General features: G+C 37.5%; 1 protein-coding gene across 1 annotated transcript; it reads left to right on the top strand.

Moving 5' to 3' along the window:
* Window positions 1–419: 419 nt before the first annotated feature.
* On the top strand, window positions 420–22,008 carry LOC113234404 (fibrillin-1-like). Its single transcript, XM_026469714.1, has 9 exons — window positions 420–550; window positions 3,546–3,692; window positions 7,581–7,673; window positions 9,443–9,646; window positions 13,054–13,146; window positions 16,384–16,569; window positions 17,836–17,955; window positions 20,050–20,214; window positions 21,683–22,008. The coding sequence occupies exons 1-9, from the start codon at window positions 523–525 to the stop codon at window positions 22,006–22,008; spliced, it is 1,362 nt and encodes a 453-aa protein (XP_026325499.1). The 5' UTR covers window positions 420–522.
* The last annotated feature ends 969 nt before the right edge of the window (window positions 22,009–22,977 follow it).

The following is a 22,977-nucleotide window of genomic DNA, read 5'->3' as shown; positions in this document are numbered from 1 at the left end:
CTGCCTTTATTTAAGTAGGGAAAATTTGCAGAACAAAAGTATCAATACCTTAAGGTATTTAAATCGCAAATATCTGAGGGGCATTTAATACTGTCCCGTTGAGACGTAAGTTGACTAGTTCCATGTGCCTGTAATTCCTCCAGTACACTTACCCTTCCAAACAGGAACGCAGTTATGCTCACATGATTGTTTGTACAGAAATAGGTAAGGTGGCTGTATTTTCCTGGACGAGCTCTTTCACAAGGAGCTGTACTGCTAAGAAAAATACCATAATAATAATTTGTAATGCCCGTATTGATATCTTCTAAAGTCTTTATGAATCATATTTATCATTTTCAGCGTTAATATTATTCGATAAAAGATAATACCTGGTTGATAGCTCAATATGGAAACTTCGTAATAATCTCTTTCCATACAATGTTGCCGCCGGCTATACAATTGTTTATTTGATTTAGAAATATAATACATTACTTATTTAGTTTAGAGTGTGGTTTATTATACATAATTAAAAAAGTTAACAAAATGTGGTATTGGAAGGGAATTATATTAGGTAAGTAACCTATTATGATAAGTTGATACACACAGATAAAACTTAAGCGAATATTCTCCAATAAGTTTTTTTATTCTTTCCCGTTTACCGTAAAATAAGTATTAAAATACGATAATGTAATTTATGTAAAGAAGAACGGTAACGTTTTTACGAAAAGCAGTGACAGACAAAATGAGGAATAAAAATAAATTAGCTGGTCTTCACGAAGAAGAAGATAAATTCATAGGGGAAATACATACGCTTCTACAATAGGACATTTCTCCTAGAAGGGCTAATTTGTCTGACTTCGGTGGTCGATTTTTTTCTTTATTTCAGGAAAAACATTGAGCGGGGAGGAAAAAGAACTCAAACTTACATAAGATTCCGCTAATTGGGCAACTAGATTCTTAACAGTTAATGACTTATCGAGTTCTTAGGTTTTCGCGATTGTTACACATAGGAAATGAAACTATTTTTCCGGATTTAAATTGCGTATATTTGTTTAGACTAAGCGAAAACATAAAAAAGAAAGTTAGGTGACAGAGTTTTAGGAAGGTGACGACATTACGCGCTTGGTTTTTACTGCAGAGAAGTAGTGTAAGTCAATCATTGCTTTATGATCATTACAACTGGCAAAGTCTAGAAATGGGAGAATTCGCGCCTAAACTTGCGTAAAACAGTCCTGTGAAATGGTTTTCGAAGAGGCTTTATGGGAAATCTAGACAGTCTGCGGGGAACACTAAATATTATAAGGTTTAGAACTGGTCTGCATTTAATTTGATTTATATAATATTTTACAAAGGGAATTGTTGTCGGTGGCAAACGCCTAACGAATTTACGCTTTGCGGATGACATACTTCTTTTTGCCCCAACGTCGTAGGAACTGCAACAGATGCTCCAAGAACTGAGCATGGCGGGTCTTGAGGTTGGACTTTGGATAAGGCGTTCCAAAACACAAATAATGTCTAACAGTACAAAAGGCAGGGTTGAGGTAGACGGTCAAGCAATCCAGTATGTCGATGAGTATATTTATCTGGGCCAGTTAGCAAGCTTTGAAAACTGGCAAGATAAGAAAATCGGTCGTCGCATAGCCTGAAAGAGCTACTGGTCTTTGAAGGAGCACTTGAAGAAAAATCTGCCTTTGTCATTTAAACGACAACGCATCTTAACCTACGGTGCACAGATATGGTCGCTGACTGAGTTCCAGAAGTCTAAACTCAAGATCTGCCAGAGGGCGATGGAGCGCAGCATTCTGGGCTTCAAACGTATTGACCGAGTACGCAATACAATGGTGCGTTCGTTGACTGGCATTGCTGATGTGGGGAGCAAAACAGCTAGGCTCAAGTGGGAATTGGGCGGGCCACGTTAACCGGATGCAACCTGATAGGTGGGCGAATGTCGTCACTCCTTGGGTGCCCGAGGATGGAAAGAGTCGGCGTGGACGGCCGAGAAGGCGTTGGCGGGACGTTCTTGATGAATTTAAGAGAGAGTGGTGGGATATCGCCACAGACAGGGAGCAATGGTTCCCGGCAGTGGGACATAATGGGTTAATTAATAATAATATATCTAGTTCTTAGGTTAACGCGATTGTTACACATAGGATATGAAACTATTTTCCCATGGTCACGGTTGACATGGGACCTGTAAAGGGCCCGAAACGTCGGTTTGTTTGAAAAAACAAATATACGCGATTTAAATGCGGAAAAATAGTTTCATTTCCTAAATATATAATATTTTATATAAAAACATTATAACCCATCTAAAATGCTCGTCGCTTCGCAACGACATAATTTTTCTGTGAAATCTGTGAAGTTTGTCCAGGGAAGTACTGCTACCTTACCTATTTCTTCCGCCTAGCAGTAATGTCAGCATTACTGTGTTCCGGTTTTGAGGGTAAGGGTGCTGGTGAAATTACAGGCACATGAAACTTTTCAACTTATGTCTCAGGCGGGCGCAGTGGCTACGCCCCTCAGATCTTTGTGATTTAAAACTCTGAGTGGCTCTGCAACTGTTATGGACAGGCATCAGGCGCACGACTAGTTCGTCCCATCACTTGATACCACAACAAAAAAAAATTAAAGAATATTACAATGATTAAAGTGACATTTCTATCAGCCGCTAGTAGTACACGCAGACCACATAATTATTTTCTTTCTTCCGTGGTAGTACCTTTACAGCCACCTGTCTATGCGAAGAAAAACTTTCATAGATTTCTCACAGATGGCGCTATGGTAAAAAAGACCTGCTACAACCACATAGAGACATTAGTTGGGTTTGCTGGTTCGTTCCGTAGCTTGGTTGGGAGTCGTCGGCGAGCATGCTGATTTTGATTCAAAATGGAATCGATCCTTTCGGGTAGTCTCGAAATCAGATGGGTTTCTGAGCGAGAAGATGAACCTGACTCCTATTAAGTATATCTTTCTAATTGTGAGTTAAATCAACTATTGTTCCGATTAGAAATGTCAAAAGACCGGCCGGTTGTGTATAGCAATTATGCGCCTCGACTCGGAAGAGACGCAGTTTCCGGGAGAGGCAATCAAAATCAAGCTGCTGGTATGCTGAAGACGCTGCTTGCGACGCTTCGAATCAAATGAATTTTTCTCTGTATTCGATCTTTCTATTAATAATTATAACAAACTAGTAGAATAATCATTATTAGTACAAAGATCGTCTCGTACCAAACCGTGGCAGACGCTATGTCAACTAAGACACGGAACGTTGGATCTGGTTGGTTTTTCAACGACTTTCTAGCCGTAGCGCCATCTATGAGAAATCTATGAAAGTATTTCGTCACTCAGTTAGATACCTTTGCAGCTACGAGACCTGGCTAAAGACGTCGCTATTATCTGTAATTAATTTGCTAGGAGACGTCGTCGGTTCGAATCCGGCCGGATCGAAGGAATTTTTTCTAAGTTTCGATCTTTGTAATGTTATAATTATTATAACAAAGTAGTGGAGTAATTTCACAAAAAAAATTAATATCTGTATGTCATAATGTTATTAATCTTTGTTCTAGCTTGCTTCCTCCATTCTTGCCTGGGGCTACGGACGTGTTTACAGGACGCTGAATGCTCAAGTCTGGAGGGGAGCATTTGCTTGAATGGGACATGTGCCTGTCCTCCGGGTTACCAGTCTGCTCTAGGTGGAACACGCTGTCTTAGCTGTGAGTTATATTTGACATCACCAGATTTGTTAATTTGTAGAATTGTAATTACTAATAATTGTAAGTGTCGTATTCATCACGGGATATATATTTATTTCAATTTAAACGTAAAAAATGTACATTACAATAAAAGCTTAAATATTATACTCCGTCCAATAATTTATTTAACTAATGACTATTTTATGTGATGAAGAAGTTTAAATCGTGAAAGGAGGGATGCATAAGTCAAAAGTTAAACAAATGGTTAGACGGAGTACAGAAACTGAAACTAGATTTACATTAAGAGGGAGCATGCCAAAAAAGTTTTGACGTTGGCTCCGCCCACATTTGTGAGACTAAAATATGCCTGAAGTTCGCATGACATGCGACAGGAGATGTTGAATTTTGCGCATTAAAAGTACCAAATTTGTTTTAGCCGAATAACTCTAAAACTAAAGGGATTAAAAAAAAATCCGTAGTGACAGTTTTCGATCATGCATAAATATAATTATCTAATTTTTGTCCTAATAACCTGTAGCATTTCGAGGATGAATCGAATAAATGTGAATATAGAGGTAATTTCGTGATTTTTATCTATCGAGGAAACTTTATTGTTTTATGTTTCTGATTAGTGTCTATGCTTGAATATATCTTGTAGTTAGTCATACAATATTCTATTTTTAACTTTAAAGTGGATATACCCCTCTAAAATCAAATCGAAGATTAGGAATTTTTCCTCTGCTCCCTCTTAAATGAATATAATTAGGGTCCCCGCGGTAAGGTGCCCAAGATGCTGGCAGCATTCCCTCTTTGTATAACAGCTTGGCTATACGTTGAGCAAGGTAGCTGCCGACCCTTGGGTTTCCCAAACAGTCAACTAGGTTTCCTAGGAGACGTCGCGTCGGTTCGAATCCGGCTGGATCGAAGTAATTTTTTGTACGTGTTAGATCTTTATATTAATAATTGTAACTCAAAAGTTTGTTTGAACGCTTTTGGTGTGTTCTTTACTGCACTTTTGTCATCGATAACTGGTTCAAGGTAGCTACTATAAGCTGTTAAGGACTTCCATTAGTCGGCCTTTTCCAACATCAGTTCAGCTCTAAGCCATCATTTAATTTTCATTGCAATAAACTAGAATGTACAGTACGATTCACGAAAGATGACCACAAATGGCGGCCGTCTGCGCACGTACACTCATGAAGAAAAGACTTATGACAATATAATATTTTAATTTTGGTTTAATAATTTGTGTAATGTTGTAAACGCTGGTTATGCAAATAAATCAAACGTAAGTAATTTTAAATGTTTATTATAATAAATTGAACCAAAAATATAAAAATTTGTAAAACACATTTAGTCGCTATCGCTATTCTCAAGTTCCATGATTCCCTCTATCATGGAACTTGAGGGAATCGTGGAACTTGAGGAACTGGGGCCGGGTTCCATATTAAAGTCTTCATTTTCCGATGATTCGGGAAAATCCACATCTGTCGAATCTTCGCTCTCGTCAGATTCTCCCACACGTATAATTAATTCCTCCGTAAGAACATCCACGATGTGGTCACTTTTTATATAGCTTTCTTCTATAGATTTTACTTTGTCACATAGTTTTTTCCATTCCTCTGGTCCCATCAGATTCACTTTTTCTTTAATTAAATCTATAACGCAGCAAATATTCCACTTTACGTTTTTACTACTCACGTAACCCTTTATAGAGGCCCAAGCCATTTCTATGGGATTTAAATCCGGGTGGTACGATGGAAGACGGAGAACATCGTGACCATTTTCCATCAAAATTTTGTCAACGGAGTATTTCTTTAAACGAGGTTTGTTATTTTTTATTATATCGTACAATTGAGGTTTCAACATATTGGAATCAAAGCTGATTCCATTTTTGGTAAGCCACTCTTGCATGTCGGATTTTCGGGAATTAGATGTGGGAGCCATATCATATTCTTTATTGTGGTATGGGGCGTTGTCTACCACAACAACGGAGTTCGGTGGGAGATTGGGTACCAATAGAGTTCGAATCCATTTCTGGTAATTTTCAAAATTCATGTCGTCATGATAATCTCCTGATTTTGTGCCCGACTTGAAAGTTAATAATGCATTTGGCACAAATCCAGCCTCTGAACCGGCATGAACGATAACGACACGTTGGCCTTTTGAGATAGGCTTTTTCAGACCTGCTGTAGAACCGTCAGCCCAGCCCATGGGTTTTGCATGTGTAGCATGGACGTACGATTCGTCAGTATAAATGATTGGTCTATTTTGTCTTCGATATTCTTGGAGTTTTTTTAGGTAATTGATTCGTAACAACCGAATAGCTGATGTTTCTATTAAAATATTTCGGTTATTTTCTGTTTTTTTCCACTTAAATCCAATTCTTTTTATTAATCGACCCAAACTTGTTTTGGATCCTTTAAAGTTAATATCTTGATGTAATTTTGCTCGTAACTTTTCTAAAGTTGGCAATTCTTTTTCAATTAAATGGAAGTTATGAATACATCTCTTAATTACCCCTTTGTCAAAGGCGTCAACGTCGGAGGCAGGGTTACGGCGCGGTCTCTTTTTACCAGGGGTTCTAAAAACCACTAAGAACGGTGAAGATTTACTTTCTTTTATAATTCTTTGTACTGTCGATACAGACGTCTTTGTTGCCGCGGCCGTTTTTTTGTAAGCTTCGAGTATTTTAAAATCTTGTGAAAAATATTGAAACACGTTGTACACCAAACTTCTCGACTGTCTATTCAAAGTATTGCCTTTTCCTCGCGGCATTGTAAAATAGCAAATAAGTTCAACACAATAACAAATCTCAACAAAAATCTTAACAAAAAACGAAAACAACAAATAAAAAACAATTTAAAACAAAGAAACACTTCTTTTCGACTGTACTCGAGAGCAGTGTGAGCGCGTCGAGACGCCGCGATAGACGAATAGCGACTGAGCAGTCTATCACGAGACGCGCGCGCACCAATGGCGTCGCTCCGATCTTGACGCATTCCGCCCGCGCCTCACCTCGCACCTCCAGAGACCTAAAATATGCCTTCTGCGCCGTGGTCATCTTTCGTGAATCCAAGCTAGAATTTGTGTCAGATAAAGTTAAATACACCCCGAGGGTCAATTTTAGTTCGTTTGTTATGAGAATACCGATTGAAAGAAAAGAAAGAAAATACATTTATTTGTTTACCACAATGACACCACAAAAGACAAAAGACAAAAAAAAGGAACGGAACAAAACAGAACCAAAACAAAACGCGATCAAAACATTCAACTTAAAACATAAATAAATAATTACGAAACAAAAACACAAACAAACACAAAACAAAAATGTATGTACAAAAATTTGATAAAATTAAAATAGGAACTTAGGAAATGAAACTATTTTTCCGGATTTAAATCGCGTATATTTGTTTTTTCAAACAAACCGACGTTTCGGGCCCTTTACAGGTCCCATGGTCACGGTTGACTCGTCAAGATGCTTTTTCCTCGGAGTTAAAGCCAGTGATCATTATGAACAATTTAAAATAGTTTTTAAAGTAAAATGTTCAAACATTTGGCTATAACCATATCTGATATGACGTGATTATTAAACAATTTCAAACTTCTAAAACTGGGTTATGGTTTTTTTATGATATTTCAATAAAATATTTTGTTTGACACTCCAAAGTAGCAAAATAAGTAATTTTTCCACGATTTTCGAGATTTTACCGCAGATTATTGACACGACCGTAATGTACAAATCGCAAATGGCGGACTAAGCTCAAGTATGTGGAACTCCGCGTACTGTTGGCACACATACCATGCCCACAAAGCACTTCTACTGTAGAAGTATTTATGGTTCTGTGGTCTGCACGTTCTTGCGTGTGCACTTAATAATTGTTACCTTCAAATTGTTTTTTTTTACAGTGGCTCCATACCACACATCGGTCTGCGTAGAAACCTACCAATGTTCTAGACTCTTTTCTAGTTTTGAATGTCTAAAAGCGGAAAATGCAACAGGTAAGGTAAAATGTTCTCTGAAGAATTATTCAACCTTATCCTACCATCGCCATTCCTCTTCAGGAGCATTTGTGCTGGTCTCCATCGTGACCGGTTTACAACTTGGTATTGCCGCACCCTCTCGGTGTAATGAGACATTTCCTAAAGCCATTTTTTCTGGAGCGTGGTTTTAAGTTTCTACCAATGAACCGTTGTCCTTGCCTTCTGAAAGTCTTCCTCCTGCACAATAATTGCCTTTGCCGATCTGAGGGTCGATTCAGAAACTTCCTATAACTCAGTTGTCGATCGATTCGATATGATGAGATATCGTACGATTTCTTTTAATTTTTATTCACAACACCCGAATTGAACGTCAAGCTGTCGTATTCGAAACCGAACCGAAATGACGTCACACCCGTACGATTACTCAAGCTGCTCGACCGGCAAAAGCTACAAACGTTATTCAGATTTTCAGTCCAGACAGTTATCGAGTAAAAGTTACCAAACGTCCTATTGTTTACAAAGCAAGAATGTAATATGAAATATGTTATTATTTTCAATAAAGTCTGGATTTTGTTCAATTTTACTAATTTATTTTAATGTAAGTCTAATGCATTCCTATATTTTAGCCCTTTATAGTCTTAAACATGTTTATAAAAGGATTTTCATTTTTCTTATATTGTGTCTATTTCACCAAGTAACTCCGTAAACGATATTGTATAACGATATCGTATCCGAATTCCAATCGAAAAATTCGGTTAAAATATCGAAGTGTTCTGAATCTGAAGGCTTCGGACTTGGGTTGGTCGGAGTAAGAACAATTTCTTTAGGTGGGAATTTTCAGATGGTTCTAACCAGGACCCCGTTTCAGAACTCTTCGATATCTTAACCGAATCGTTCGATGGGATATTGTTCTCGAATCGAAGGGCGCTTTCCGAGCTATTCAGAATTTTCCGAGTTACTTAACGTTCGGAATCGGATACGATATCGTTATCCAGCATATTATAAGAAAAATGTAAATCCTTTTAAATACATCTTTAAGACTTTAAAGGCCTAAAATATAGGAATGCATTAGTCTCGCTTTAAAATAAATTAATAAAATTGAACAAAATCCAGATTTTATTTAAAATAATAAAAGATTTCCATATTACATTCTTGCTTTGTAAACAATAGGACGTTCGGTAAGTTTCATTCGATAACTGCGTTCTGAATAACGTTTGTAGCCTTTGCCGGTCGAGAAGTTCGAGTAATCGTACGGGTGTAACGTCATTTCGGTTCGGTTTCGAATACGAAAGTTCGACGTTCGTTTCGGTTATTGTGAATGAAAATGAAAAGAAATCGTACGATATCTAATCGAATCGGTCGACAACAGAGTTATCGGAAGGTTCTGAATTGACCTGCTGAGTTGTTTGCGCGGTGCGATTCAAACGATGGCTTACCTCATATCTTGCCCCGCGTGCCGTAACACCTGCATGCTTGAGGACTTAATGGCGGCTACTAGTGGCATTGTCGACCTGGCTGAGTTCTTGGGGGTCTACTTCCATTCTACGTCGATAACTGTCCGAAATAATTACAGTGAAATAAATAATACTCGACCTAATTAAGAGACGCGTGTTGCGAATGAAGCTTCATATTTCACATTGTCTTTTCATTTAGCTGGAGAATGTCAGTAGACCCCTGGACCATAATAGTCTGCATGCCATTGGTACGATATGAAGAAGAAGTAATGTTTCTTCGTGTTCGGTCTTGGTTTCAATAACAATAGTTTCATTTTTATTTCTTTTTTGCAGAAGGCACCTGCCGCTGCCAACCAGGCCACCATTACTTCCTAGGCAGCTGTTGGCCTACAACAGACTTTGGCGAACCCTGCTTTAGGGATGAGCAATGCCTTAGTACAATTAGAGACCCTTACAGTATGAGTTGTAACGGGACCTGTCAATGTGCTGAAGGATACGATCTGAGGCAGAGAGGCGAATGCAGGAAAATTGGAAGAGGTCAGACAATATGATTATAATTACATTTATGCAAACAGATAGGTTGACTCAGGAAGATCTGCAGGGCTTGCGCTAACACACGTACTGCCCAGGCAATTAATACCCTTTTCTTTAATTGTCATGGATACTGTACGGCCTGTACCATAACAGGGGGTCGATTCAGAACCTTACAATGACTCTGTTGTCGACCAATTCGATTTGATATCGTACGATTTCTCATCATTTTTATTCACAACACCCAAATCGAACGTCAAACTGTCGTATCCGAAACCGAACCGAAATGACGTCACACCCATACGGTTACGCCGAATGTCCTATTGTTTACAAAGCAAGAATGTAATATGGAAAACTCTTAATATTTTAAATGAAGTCTCGATTTTATTAATTCATTTTAATGCAAGGCTAATGCATTTCTATACTTTAGGTCCTTAAAGTCTTAAAAATGTAATATAAATATAAAATGATTTTGATTTTTCTTATAATCTATTTCACCGACTAACTCCGTGAACGCTGTTGGATAACGATATCATATCCGAATCCGCATCGAACGTTTAACTTGAAAGTTTTGAATAACTCGGAAAGCGCCCTTCGATTCGAGAACGATATTCAATCGAACGATTCGGTTAGAAAAGTTCTGAGTCGGGAACCAGGTCCGACTCCACTGAAAAGATGTTACACACAGTGTGCTCTTCACCTAGTATTCACATGAAACCACGAATGCATTGGTAGTAGCGGAAATATCTGTAGAAATATCAATACTTCCCTGGCCGAACTCTTGTGAAGTATTGCCTTACCAGTTTCTGCTACCAAGTAATAATGTGAGCGTTACTGTATTCCGGTTTCGAAGGGTGCTGATGAAACTACAGGCACATGGGACTAGTCAACTCATAGTCGGGGATAGTACAAATCCGCGTTTGTAGTATCTGTACCAAACCTAATTTCACAGGAGAGGGATTTAACGTTATTACTTTGTTATTTCAATGGCTACAACTTTCATTTTTGCACAATAACCGCTCACGCGATACATCCGTGGACACATACCACACCTAGAGGTGCCGGTGATGATTTTATACCGATTTATCGGATATCGAAGTTATAATAATAAATAAATAAATAACGCACACACCCAACATAGCCCCGCACTAGGGAAACCCTGTGTCGCGGGTGCCATGGACACACACATAGACAACCACAAATTACACCCAAACTCACGAGAGAAATAATTGTAGGCCATACAACTATTTCTCCCGGCCCGGGAATCGAACCTGGGACCTCTGCGTGGCAGTCCGGCATGGTAACCGTTCGGCCACGGAGGCAGTTTTAATAGTTTATTGTATTTTTATTGTAATTTAGTTAGTTTATTGTAATTTAAAGTTTATAACAGGTAAAAGAACTAATATTAATTGCTATTTCGGTAACTACTCTAGCAAACCATAAAGTTTTTAATGCCTGGGTCTGTCATTTAAAAAAAATAAACAACTTCAAAAATCACGTCACGACAATCGTGTGTGTTATTGTTTGGGCTGGTGATTTCGGTGTTTATTTATTGAAAACATACCGTAAGTAGCGTTTTTTAAGTTTACCATGAATATAAATGTTTATAAACTATACTTTAAGCAGTAATTTCATAGTAAACGTTAGAACCACTCAAACGGAATATTATCATATTTATCCAAGTACACCAGAAGTTTCATTAGTGCTTTTTAAGTGCAGGATTTGCGGTGTATTATTGCATTTTATTTGAGATGTTTTTGTTGGTAGTATGGAGGGTATTTATTTAGCAATGCAGAATAATAATTTTTATTTATAAAAACTTGTATTTAAACTGAATGCTTTTCCAATTTGCGAAACCAAATAGCCGCCATTTTGTGGTAGGAGGAGCGCATCGCGTGAGCGGGTAAGCAATAATTTATGTTGTCTACGGACTGATAACAATAGATTACCGTAAATCACTTAAATACATTTTCGCGGTTTTTATTGGGCCACTAAATTACCGAAATGGAGACCCATAATCAATTGCTAGTTACGCGTAATTGCGCTATCCCCGACGTTATGTCTTAGGGTGATGGGCGCAGTGGCAGTGCCCCTCAGATATTTGCGATTCAAATGGTAGCAGCACCATCCTTGATGAATCTTTCACATAAAGCTCTATATATATGTATTTTGGATCGAGTATTATAGCTTAGATTATGATATTTATTTCTGTCAATGTTAATATTGTAGAAGCAACCCATAGAAATCTTGTAGATCTTCAGTGTCGGCTTTACCTATATAAAATTCAAGTAGGTAATAGCCAAGCTCATTTTACTGCAACTAATTAATGTGTCGAGACCATTGACTTACAATTATAAAGTCAATGGTCGAGACAAAAAAAGATTTATTTTCTCAAACATGCTTCGGAAATGTTTGCATTACTTTCAAAAAACGAACACGTTTATTCAAGTCAAGTAAAAAATCATTTATTCCATAGGTAAAATAAATTTACACTAGAAAACGTCACATTTAAGCTACTGCTCGTTCACTACGCTGACCTCCCTGAGAAGAACGAGCAAGAAACTCTAGGGATTGCTCTTTTCAAATAAATTTAAATGCTATGGAATAGACTTTGAATCAAATTTGTGTGGATTCTGGAGCCGTATCGTCTTTCCTTACATCTTTATCTAACACGTAGTCTTCAATTTTGTAACATGACTTTTCGATCAAAATATTTTGAATGTAGTTTTTAAACTTAGGAAATGATAAACTTAATAAACGGAAAGTTTTATGGACCGTGCGAATTCATCCTGGCCAAGGCCTGCAAAGTAAAAATGAAAATCCATTACTGTCCACTTCTCTAAACTTTTAAATCTACCTACTTATAATGAACTATGTAAACAGGCAAAGGAAAAACTCATATACCAAGCTGCCCAGTGTTCATAGTTGCGAGAATTAAAAATACCTACCTACACCGCTTACTTAAAAAAAAGAATATGGCGGTAACATTGAAACTAAAATGTTTTGGTGTTCTTTGGTTTTTGGTCTATTTAGTATTTTGTTCGCGAAAATGAGTGCTAGTGAGAAGAGCGATAACGAAAATACTAGATACACATTCAAACACATAATCAGAAGTTGAGTAGACTGCTATTAATATACCTGGAAAAAAAAATTATTTTAGCAATTGTCGTAACGCATCAAATATTACTTTAAATATTTTTTATTTTACTTTTTCTATTAAACATCTTCCCCTCTTTAGTCTTTTATTATTTCCTCACATTGTTTGAGAAAAATTCTATATATGCCTCGGCGGGCCCGGGGATTGCTTGACTCCTATTAATGCAAGGCCTCGCTGACGCACGTCCTTGTAACTCATACTCGTCCAGCAATCCCTTACTTCTCGGCCTCTGCAATAATGTACTATTTCTTTACAGCTGTTGGGGACGGATGTGTCCTTGATGTCGATTGTCACTTCGAAGGAGGTGCCTGTGACCGGTTCGATTTTATCTGTTACAATACTAATGATGGTAAGTTAACAGCTTCAGCTTGTGAAAAGTGTTCCAGTGTCCAACAGTGGGACTAATAGACTGGCTATTCCACGAGAAAAGGTTATTTATTATGCCGGATGCACTACAGTGTTGCGGCAGCCCCATTAGCATCCTAAAAGCGTTGTTATATTGCACCCTTAATGTATTCAGGGTTCTCTGCGTATACTTCACCCACAGGCTGCTTGTGTAAAAGTTTTGGCAATATGCTTTAAATAATGAGATATTTACATCTTTGGTGCAACGAGCAAACCTGCGGGCGAGCATATTACATCTAACAGACAGGGCTCTTCTCTCCCTCTCCATGTCGGCATTTTTTATAGTGATTATAGTATATAATAGAGCATAGATTATAGTGACCCTCACTTTTTATATAACTCCCTATCAACCTCTTGGTTGTGCGGGAAGGGCACTATAGTCTGTGCAAGCACAGAGACTTTGTGGGTTTAGGTCCTGGATCTGTACTCTCGTTCTCCGTCCAACATCCGTCCGAAACAATTGCTGTCAAATAAGTAATACTCGACAAAATTAAAAAACGATTGATGTGAACGCAAAGCTTCATACTTAACATTGTCTTTTAATTTATAATAATTATAATGATAATGACAATGACAATGACAATAACAATGACAATGACAATGACAACGACAATAATGACAATGACAATGACAATGACAGTAATAAATAAATGATAATAATAATAAATTACCAAAAATATATTACAAAGACGCTGACCTCAGACAATTGTAGAAAAAGCAATAGCTCCCCTGAAACCATCCAGCATATCATCAAAGCAATAGCCCAGATAGACTATAAACATAGGCACTCAAGTAGCCAATATCATCCATCAAAATTTAGGCGAACGGCACAAGTTTTTGGAAACTATAAGGCCTTATTATCAATAGACACCTGAAACCGTACTTGAAAATAATACAACCAAATTATATTTTGATCGAGCCATTCTGACTGACCAAAGCATCCACTACAATAGACCAGACATCACGCCAGTAAACAAGACTGACAAAACCGGATTTTTAATAGACATTGCCGTACCAAACACCCACAACTTACAGTCTACAATATCAGAAAAACTCTCTAAATACACAGAACTAAAAGAGGAAATAACCAGAATATGGCATTTAAAGAATGTAGTAAGAGTACCAATAGTTATTTCAACCACAGGCGTCATTCCCAAACAGATACACAAGTCATTGCAGTCCCTGAATCTCCCACCAAACATATACCACTTGTTATGGAAGGCAGCCATCCTTAATACTTGTCGCATTGTTTGAAGGTTCTTGCAGATGAAAAAGGACGAAGTAATCTCTTGTTACGCACCACTACCACCGTCCACATAGACAAGCTGGATTTGCTTGATTTCGTTCCGCCTCCACAGTGGTCCAATTTAATTTTGAAGAAAATCATCCTACTCTAAGCGTGGCTGGTCACGCATGAAGATTCATTTTAATAAATAGCGCCTAAATTTTATTATAAGGAGCAATTATTTTAATGGTTGATTTTGCTATTCTCCAATTCAAGGCGTTTTTCTCTCAATATACTTTGAGTAGTGAGAACCGATTTTAATTATCTCTTGTGTCAAGTCCCGTATTGCGCACTTTCCGGTAACCGATTTCAATAAAGTTATTAACTATAGGTAATTCCACGTACTTTTGACGTCGGTTTTTTTAGTATTCTGTACTGAGATTATATTTAAATGAATCATACAGCACTTACTAAACTAATTTACAAATTAGAATTAAACCATCATAACCTATTGTGTTATTAATATTATGAAGATTCTCCATTATGGTAAAATTGCAACTAAAACTAAAGTAGTGTAGTGCCGTGACGTGTGGGTAGGGAATGATAACTACGATACGAATATGTGCATTTGCAGTAATAAAAAAGTGAGCAGCATATATGCGTGTGTGTGTATTTGTGTGTTTATGTGTGTGTAAGAGTGACAAAATAGCGGAGTAGAGTACACTTAAAAGCATCGTAAAGGTAGATAAATAATTTAAGTAAAGTAGTTTATTCATAACTAATTCATACTAGTCTAACTAGAAATTCTTCGGTCTTCTCATAGGATAACTACTGTAACCATTTTCTTAGTTTATATCCAACTTCATACTTGTTTAATGCGTATATGTGTAGGGATTTATTAATTTTATTATATAATCTCTAGCACTTAGCGCTGTTAATTGTCCGTTAGCAAAGCCAGTATGGCATTGTTTACTAAGAGCAATTTGAATGACGACGCAAGACACATTTTAGTATAACTGCCTCACCGTGAGTATTTCGTCGAGTATTACTTATTTGACCCCCTGACCACAAATCAGTCCGTGGACAGGATTGTAGGGATGGGGACAGTGCCATATCTTTCTACATTAGTTTTGATTATAGTGACCCTCCCTACCGACCTGAGGATATACGAAAAAGGCACTATGACCTGCGCGAGTGAACCCGCATAGGAACCATCTAGATCAGCACGTTTGCACGGACTTTATCCGGTTATCTGTAAGGCTAGTGCTTTAGTTGAGCCGCCTCGGTTGCATGTACAGCATTCTCCCTTCACGCAAGACACGCTTACTTCCCGTCAGCCTTCGCACGACTAACGGTTACCACCGCTGAGCCGCCGACTCTTAGCCGATTACCAAATCTCCTCATAGGTAGCGGAGCTGTAAGGCACACTCACTTCGCGACGCCGAGTGAACGGCGTCTCTCTAGTTACCAAATTCCTACGCGGCCGGAAGGACCGGAAGATGTCTAGCTCATCCTCTACTAGCTCTACAAGTGGCACTGTCCTGCGACAATGTCCAAACATAGCCATCGACTTAAAGGGCAATTCACGTGCCCCGCCGATCTCCTCGCCTCAGGCCCTCAACTAGACCGCTACTAAGGCGCAACCGGGGCAGACGAACGTGTTCGCCCCTGCAGCTAACCACAAACCACGGCGAATCCATACCCAAGTCCGGCTCCGCCAGAGACGCCCGTGGAGACGTATAGCTGGCGGAGGGCTTGGTCCGGACCTCTGTCGTACCCTGATCTTGCCGTCGAGCCCGTAGTTTCTCCGGAAAACCCTAACTCTCGGGTCGGTAGATAGGGTAATAATATAGGGTAAGAAGTAAGAAGGGGCAATCTACACTTGTAAACGAAAATGTTTTGTAACTGAGACGGCTACAAATTGCTACCTCACTAATTTCACCTCTCTTGTTACAGCGACAAGGACGATCCCGCTAAAATCTACAGCCGCCGTAAACACCACCGTTACGAAAAGTATAACTACGAGGAACAACACCCTTTACGAATCATGTCCTTGTTCTCATCCCTTCGTGTGCTATTTGGATACCTGCGTGTGTCCACTCGGATATTATTCTAATGCAGATGGAAACTCGTGCTTGCCTGGTGAGTCAATGCAGAATTGCATTGAATTCTTCACTGCATTTACCATAATTTTTATTTACATTCATGTTCAAAGAACCATAAATACATACCTCATAGACTAACATACATAACAATATAGTAAAACATTAATTACTTATTATTTATACGTATTGTTTGCGATGTGTGACGCAAGGTGGGTGTGCGGTAGCCAGGCGAGTGGCCACGGAAACATCGGCACATAGGGTCTAGACTAGTTCTCCGTTCTTCCTGGCACTAGACGTCTTTTCGAGTCCGGCCGGATCGAAGGAATTTTTTCTGAGTGTTCGATCTTTGTACTAATAATTATAATTTATTTATTTAAAATGCAAGTCACAACAATACCCTTCCATTAGGCAAGTACTTATTGCCATGACACCCCGTAGGGTTATGGCACACAGTCGCTACTTATTTTTGTATAGGTTTACATTTTTTTATACATTACTAAATATAATAATAAAAAATACAATTTAGATTAAAATAACATGTCGATTATCCATCATCAGTCTTTGTCAAATACATAAAATAACATAGTTACTTAATTTAATTAAGTAACATAAATAAATAAAAGTTTATTTAAGTTATAATAGCGTTTGTCCATTAGTAAGAATATAACTTTTAATTTTTTATCATTGACTTTCAATTATATGGACGTCGGGTCCGCGCTAAAAAGTGTCCGAACTTATAGGGCGTTAAAATCGTATACAGAGCGTCATTCACGCTTTAGTCTTCGTTTGTTCGACTGACAGCGAAGCAAGCAAAATTAGACAGTACTGCGATGACATTACAATTTAAATGCAACGTTTTAGCTTTTTCATATTCCTTTACATGTCACTACGTTTAAATAGGTTGACTTGGGACATTTTTTTCATGGTTTTTGTATTAGACCCGTCGTCCATTTATTTGTAAGTCAATGTTTTTTATTGATACTTCTGCAATTTGTGTCACTTCTTAGGTACTCGAGTAGTTTATTGTGAATTTTATTGCATTACCATACGGACCTTTCTGATACGAGTAGGTACTTAGTGTACTTTGCGGAAGGCTTAATATTTATTCTCATATCTATATCGGTCTTGAGTCTTAAAGAAATGGTACAACACTAGTAAATAGTTCAACTGTTTTTTCTGATAAATTTGGTCGTTCTAAATTCTTAGAAGGCAGGGTTAATATTTGTAATTTTTTAAAATGTGGTCGTATAACACATTAAGGAACATTTTCTCTTCATTAACCATCATTGATTTCTTTTTTTAGAACTGGGTTCGCCAGGGACAAATTCAACCTGCACGGGCCTGCTGGCTGTGGTCATAGACGGAATTTGCACTTGTCGACCAAACTTCTTCTTCCAAGAGAACATGAGGGACTGTGTTAGAGGTAAGAACATCATAGATCGGGGCCTCAAGACTGCATTTTTTTTTAAATCAAATGTCAGTGATTGCATTCATACAATCAATCAGTTACGATCGATTTTGCCTTACTAAAACAACTATGAAAATTACTATACATGTCTTAATTTCTATCCCATTTAATCAGCAACTTAGCTTCAAATTAAATATGATGGCGCGTGCTCTGGAGGTTATTTACGGGGTGACCATATTGCATAATTTGCGGCGGCTTAGAAATGAAAATGTTACTTAATGTCAAAGCCATTCGATCTAATCATTTATTCTGTCATTTTTTTAAGCTACTGCTCGTTTACTATTCTGACTTCCCTGAGAAGAACGATTATTTGACCCTCAAAAACATAATCGATTTGTAAACGTGCACTTTTTTACAAAGACGATATTTTTTTATACTTGATATATTAGTTGATTTTCGGATATATCATTATGTTTAAGCATATTAAATTAATATTTGGTATACAAAAATGATATTTCATCATCTTTTTTATTATTGGTCGTTTCTTTTAATGATTGATGACATTTATAACAAGTTTTGATATTGATATCGTAATAAATCTTGGTTGCTTGGTTGCGCCCTTCATTCAGTAGGTTAGGTTAGTATTATGAAAAAGCAGCCAGAAGCCAATTTGCTTGCATTTCCGAACTTCTTTTCGGGTCAAATTATATTATTATTAATATTATTAGTATACAAATACAATCAACATTTATTTAGTTTTAAAAATAAGTATCTAAAGGAGTTGTTCCTTTAGTGGTACTAAAATAAATGAAAAATTTAACCAGGTTATTAGTTGGTTTTTTGTAAAGAGCTCTCAAAACCTAGAAGGTCTGAATTAAAAACAAATTATTTTTGACGTACAATTTCCAGAAAATCTACTATGTAAAGTAAAACGGATCGCAATCCCACGAACGGAATGGATTTTTATGTAATTTTTTGGCTAATGGGCCAGTGGCCAATGCCATAAAAAATATTGACAGTTCAAGATGTCAAAGTCATTCTTGTTGCAATTTAATTAGCCAGTTACAATTAAGATTTTGAATATTTTAGCGTTTAAGTATTGCTGGAATTAATTTAATATATCTACCACTCCTTTGTTTTAAATAAATAAACAAAAAATGCAGGTCACAATATTTTTTTAATTATTTTGCTAAGCTCTTTGTTTCAAGTTTATATCTTGCAAAAAAATTGAGGCTGGTTTAATTTTTCTGACCAAGACCGAGTACCAAGCTTCATACTAATTCGGTACAAGTTTATTTTTAAAACTCATTTGTCTTAGTTTCGAGGCCCAATATAAAATTATCAAAGTTATACAAGAATACAAGATATTTATTCGCTGAAAAATGTAGTTTACAATGGTGTTATAGTATATTATTATTAGATCGTACATTTCACCAAAACTTGGCATGCGAATATTTTACACAATTCATATTTCAATCACGCACAGTGGTTAAATTTTACATTTTATGTTATCTATTTAAAAATCATTTATATTGTAGTAGCATTGTGTAACTAACAAATTATGTTATTTTATTTTAAAATTTTTTTTTTTTTTTTTTTTTTATGACATTAAGTAACGGGACGAACAAGTCGTGTGCCTGATGGTAAGCTACACGCCTGCCCATAACAGTTGCAGTGCCACCAAGAGCTTTAAATTACAAAGATCTTGGGGGCACTGCCACTGCGCCCGTCACCCTGAGACATAAGTTGACAAGTCTCATGTGCCTGTAATTTCACCAGCACCCTTACCCTTCACAACCGGAACACAGTAATGTGACCATTACTGCTTGGCGGCAGAAATAGGTAAGGTGGCAGTACTTCCCTGGACGAGCTCTTTCACAAGGAGCTCTACTGCTACTAAATGCCTATAATTTAGTTAATTTTCACATATCAAAATTTTTTTGCATATATCAGAGAAGATTAAAAATATCCATTGGTTTAATTTATTTCATGTCTCAGAGAAAGAGGATCAATGATTAAAAGAAATGACTGTTTAGATTTTTTTTTTGCCTACTGCTTTTGCAAATTTAAAATAATCATTTAAATACATGCCTTCATTTATTTCCCCAGTAAGCCGCACGCTAAGTGACTCTTGCGTCGAGGACTTGAATTGTCATTCTTTCGGGGCAGCTGCACGGTGTGGTCCACCACAGCAGTGGGGCATACGCAACTGCGAGTGCGACACCGAACAGGCCATTTGGGATGCACAGAGACAGATGTGCAGATTATTTTCTGGTAAGCGCGTTTTACTGGGCGCTTTGACCTTCAGCACCCCGATATACTGCCATCCTTACCATAATCATAGACCCATAACGCAAGAGGACTGCTAACCTCCACACAGATCGTAACTTTGAAAAAGATCAAAATGCCGTTATTGGCGGGATAGTGTATTAACTCAATAATCTCAGTACAGAGTACTAAAAAAACCGACCTCAAATGTACGTGGAATTACGTCTATTTGCTAAGTTTTATTGCAATATACCCTAGATCGCCACTATACGGGACTTGACACTGGAGATAATAATAATCGGTTCTCACTACTCAGTATATCGAGAGAGAAACGCCTTGAATTGGAGAAATGGCAAAATCAACCATTAAAGTAATTGCTCCTAAATTAAAGTTAGGCGCTATTTATAAAAATGAATCTTCATGCGTGAACAGCCGCCCTTCGAGGTGGATGATTTTCTTCAAAATGAAATGGGACTACTATGGAAGTACCCCCTTTCCAACAAAAAAGAATCATGAAAATCGGTTCACAAATACCGGAGTTATCGCGTAACATACGTACAAAAAAAAAACATACAGTCGAATTGACAACCTCCTCCTTTTTGAAGTCGGTAAAAAAAGAAAAGTATGTGATAATAAATACTATTAAAATTACGTTGTTTTCAATAATTTTACCGTATTTTTACGAAGAATAATAAATAAAACAAGCCGAGTCTTGATAGTCACGTTGTGAATTCGGAACTACAGTCTAATGTCAACTGTTAGCTTCGCCAAGGAGCATATAGATGGCGCAGTCATAATTTTACGAAATAAACATCGCGTATTTTTATTTAATGAGAAGTTATATCTTACGTGCTATTAAATAAAAAATAAACGAAATATTGAAGAGATATATGTAAATAAATAAGTTCAACGTAACTTTTAATCATTACAAATCAATATTAAGACAATAAAACTGAAAATTATATTGTTTCCATTGCATCCGTACAACTATTTTAAGATTGCTAAATTTGACATAAGAGCAATATTACTTTAATGTTAAAGTCGCGTCATAGTACGAACTGAGTGAATGAATAGTCAGAAAGCTGCCAATAAAACATCATAGTTTTAGCATTACAATAAGCTTACTTTAAGCGCGTTATGGTACGAAAAGTCAATGTAAGGTTAAAGTAAGATTGTTTTAAGAGGTTGTGGTAGAGAAAGTTTGTCATGGACCTCGAATTCGAGCTTCAACCTCTTAGCGCCGAATACAAGGCATTCGAGCATCTGGGGAGCACATGCAAAGGGGGTTAATGCCAGTGTCCCTGAGACCTTTGCGGTTTAAAGCTCTGAGTGTCACTGCAACTGTTATTGACAGGCGTATTACTTAATACCAGGTGCACGACTTGTCCGTCCTGTCACTTGATAAATATGAAAAAAAGATCGACCTCAGGTCGCCGTTGTCTTCATTACACTACATCATTTACCTATTTTTCAGGTGTCGGCGAATTCTGTGAACAAGATAGCGACTGTCTGGCAGGCGAGTTGGAGATCCAATGCGTAGTTACCGATGGCCAAGGGGTGTGTACTTGTCCAGATTGGCTAACCGAGATGGACGGGCTCTGCCTCAACATTGGTTTAGGTGCGTTATATCCTCCTTCATCGTCATCCCACCTTTCTATCGTCCTCTTTTCTGGTTCCTCTCTTTGCTACTTATTTTTGAAATTTCGAATCGTTCTCGAATTCTCTCTTCCTTCAATATTTTCACATCTGTTCGGTCTATCATTATTCCCAAATATGGGCATTTTTAACGCCGGATTTTAATCAGGTTAAAACCCATTAACTCCCAAAATCGAAGGCAAAAACTATTTACAATTAAATATTTGCAAATCGAGTTTTGTTCAAATTAAATCATTAGAAAATGTATATTGCTTGCTTGCATATTTTGCCTTTCTATTGCATCGATCTGCTTGAAAATCGCATTAAAATGAATCGATACAAAAATTCGTTATCGTATACACTTGAAAAGGTTTTCATAAAATTCTATATAATATAATTCTAATTTTAATGTGCATCCCCATAGTCCACAGGGTCAAAACACAAAACTGCGATGCGACGTCGCGTCGCAGAAATCTTATGAACTCGCACGACGTATCGCAAGAATTTGCGAATTATCAATAACAGTAGTGCAATACTCTTTTTACGATCCATGTTGCTACCTAATTTAAAAAATACGTCCAGTACGGTTGATGATCGTCGAGTGGTTAGTGGTAATGATGATGCTTTGACGCACGAAATCGCATCGAAGCAATTCGCGTCGCAGTTTTCTGCGTTGCGAATTCGCGTCTCGCCGATTCGCAGTTTTGTGTTTCGACCCTTAGAAGACATTATGTCATGTTGATAGATTGTTAGTGATTGATTGAATGCCATCACTGCAATTCCGCTGATATTCCAAAAAGACTTACCTGCCATTGCAACTAAGGCCATTCTTACTAAAACTACCATGGAGATTACAACTCATGTCTTAATTTTTATCTCACATTTAGTCTTCAAATCAACATCAACATTACTGTGTTTCGGTTTTGAAGGGTGTCGTGGAAATCTACGATGGGCAACTACGGCGGACGTAAAAATTCAGGACACGATATCGCAAAGTGGTCACGGCGCACGGTACGACGTTGTATCGTAGAAACTCACGGTGCGCTCCCCAATGCCGCATTAATTTGTTATTCAATATTCAAAGATGACAGACGACATTGAGGTTGACTATTTAATAACCCTAGTCGAGGAGCG

Source organism: Hyposmocoma kahamanoa, unplaced genomic scaffold (assembly GCF_003589595.1).
Source record: "Hyposmocoma kahamanoa isolate Upper Pololo Valley unplaced genomic scaffold, ASM358959v1 84, whole genome shotgun sequence".
Classification (NCBI taxonomy): domain Eukaryota; kingdom Metazoa; phylum Arthropoda; class Insecta; order Lepidoptera; family Cosmopterigidae; genus Hyposmocoma; species Hyposmocoma kahamanoa.
This window is presented reverse-complemented; position numbering and strand designations above follow the sequence as displayed.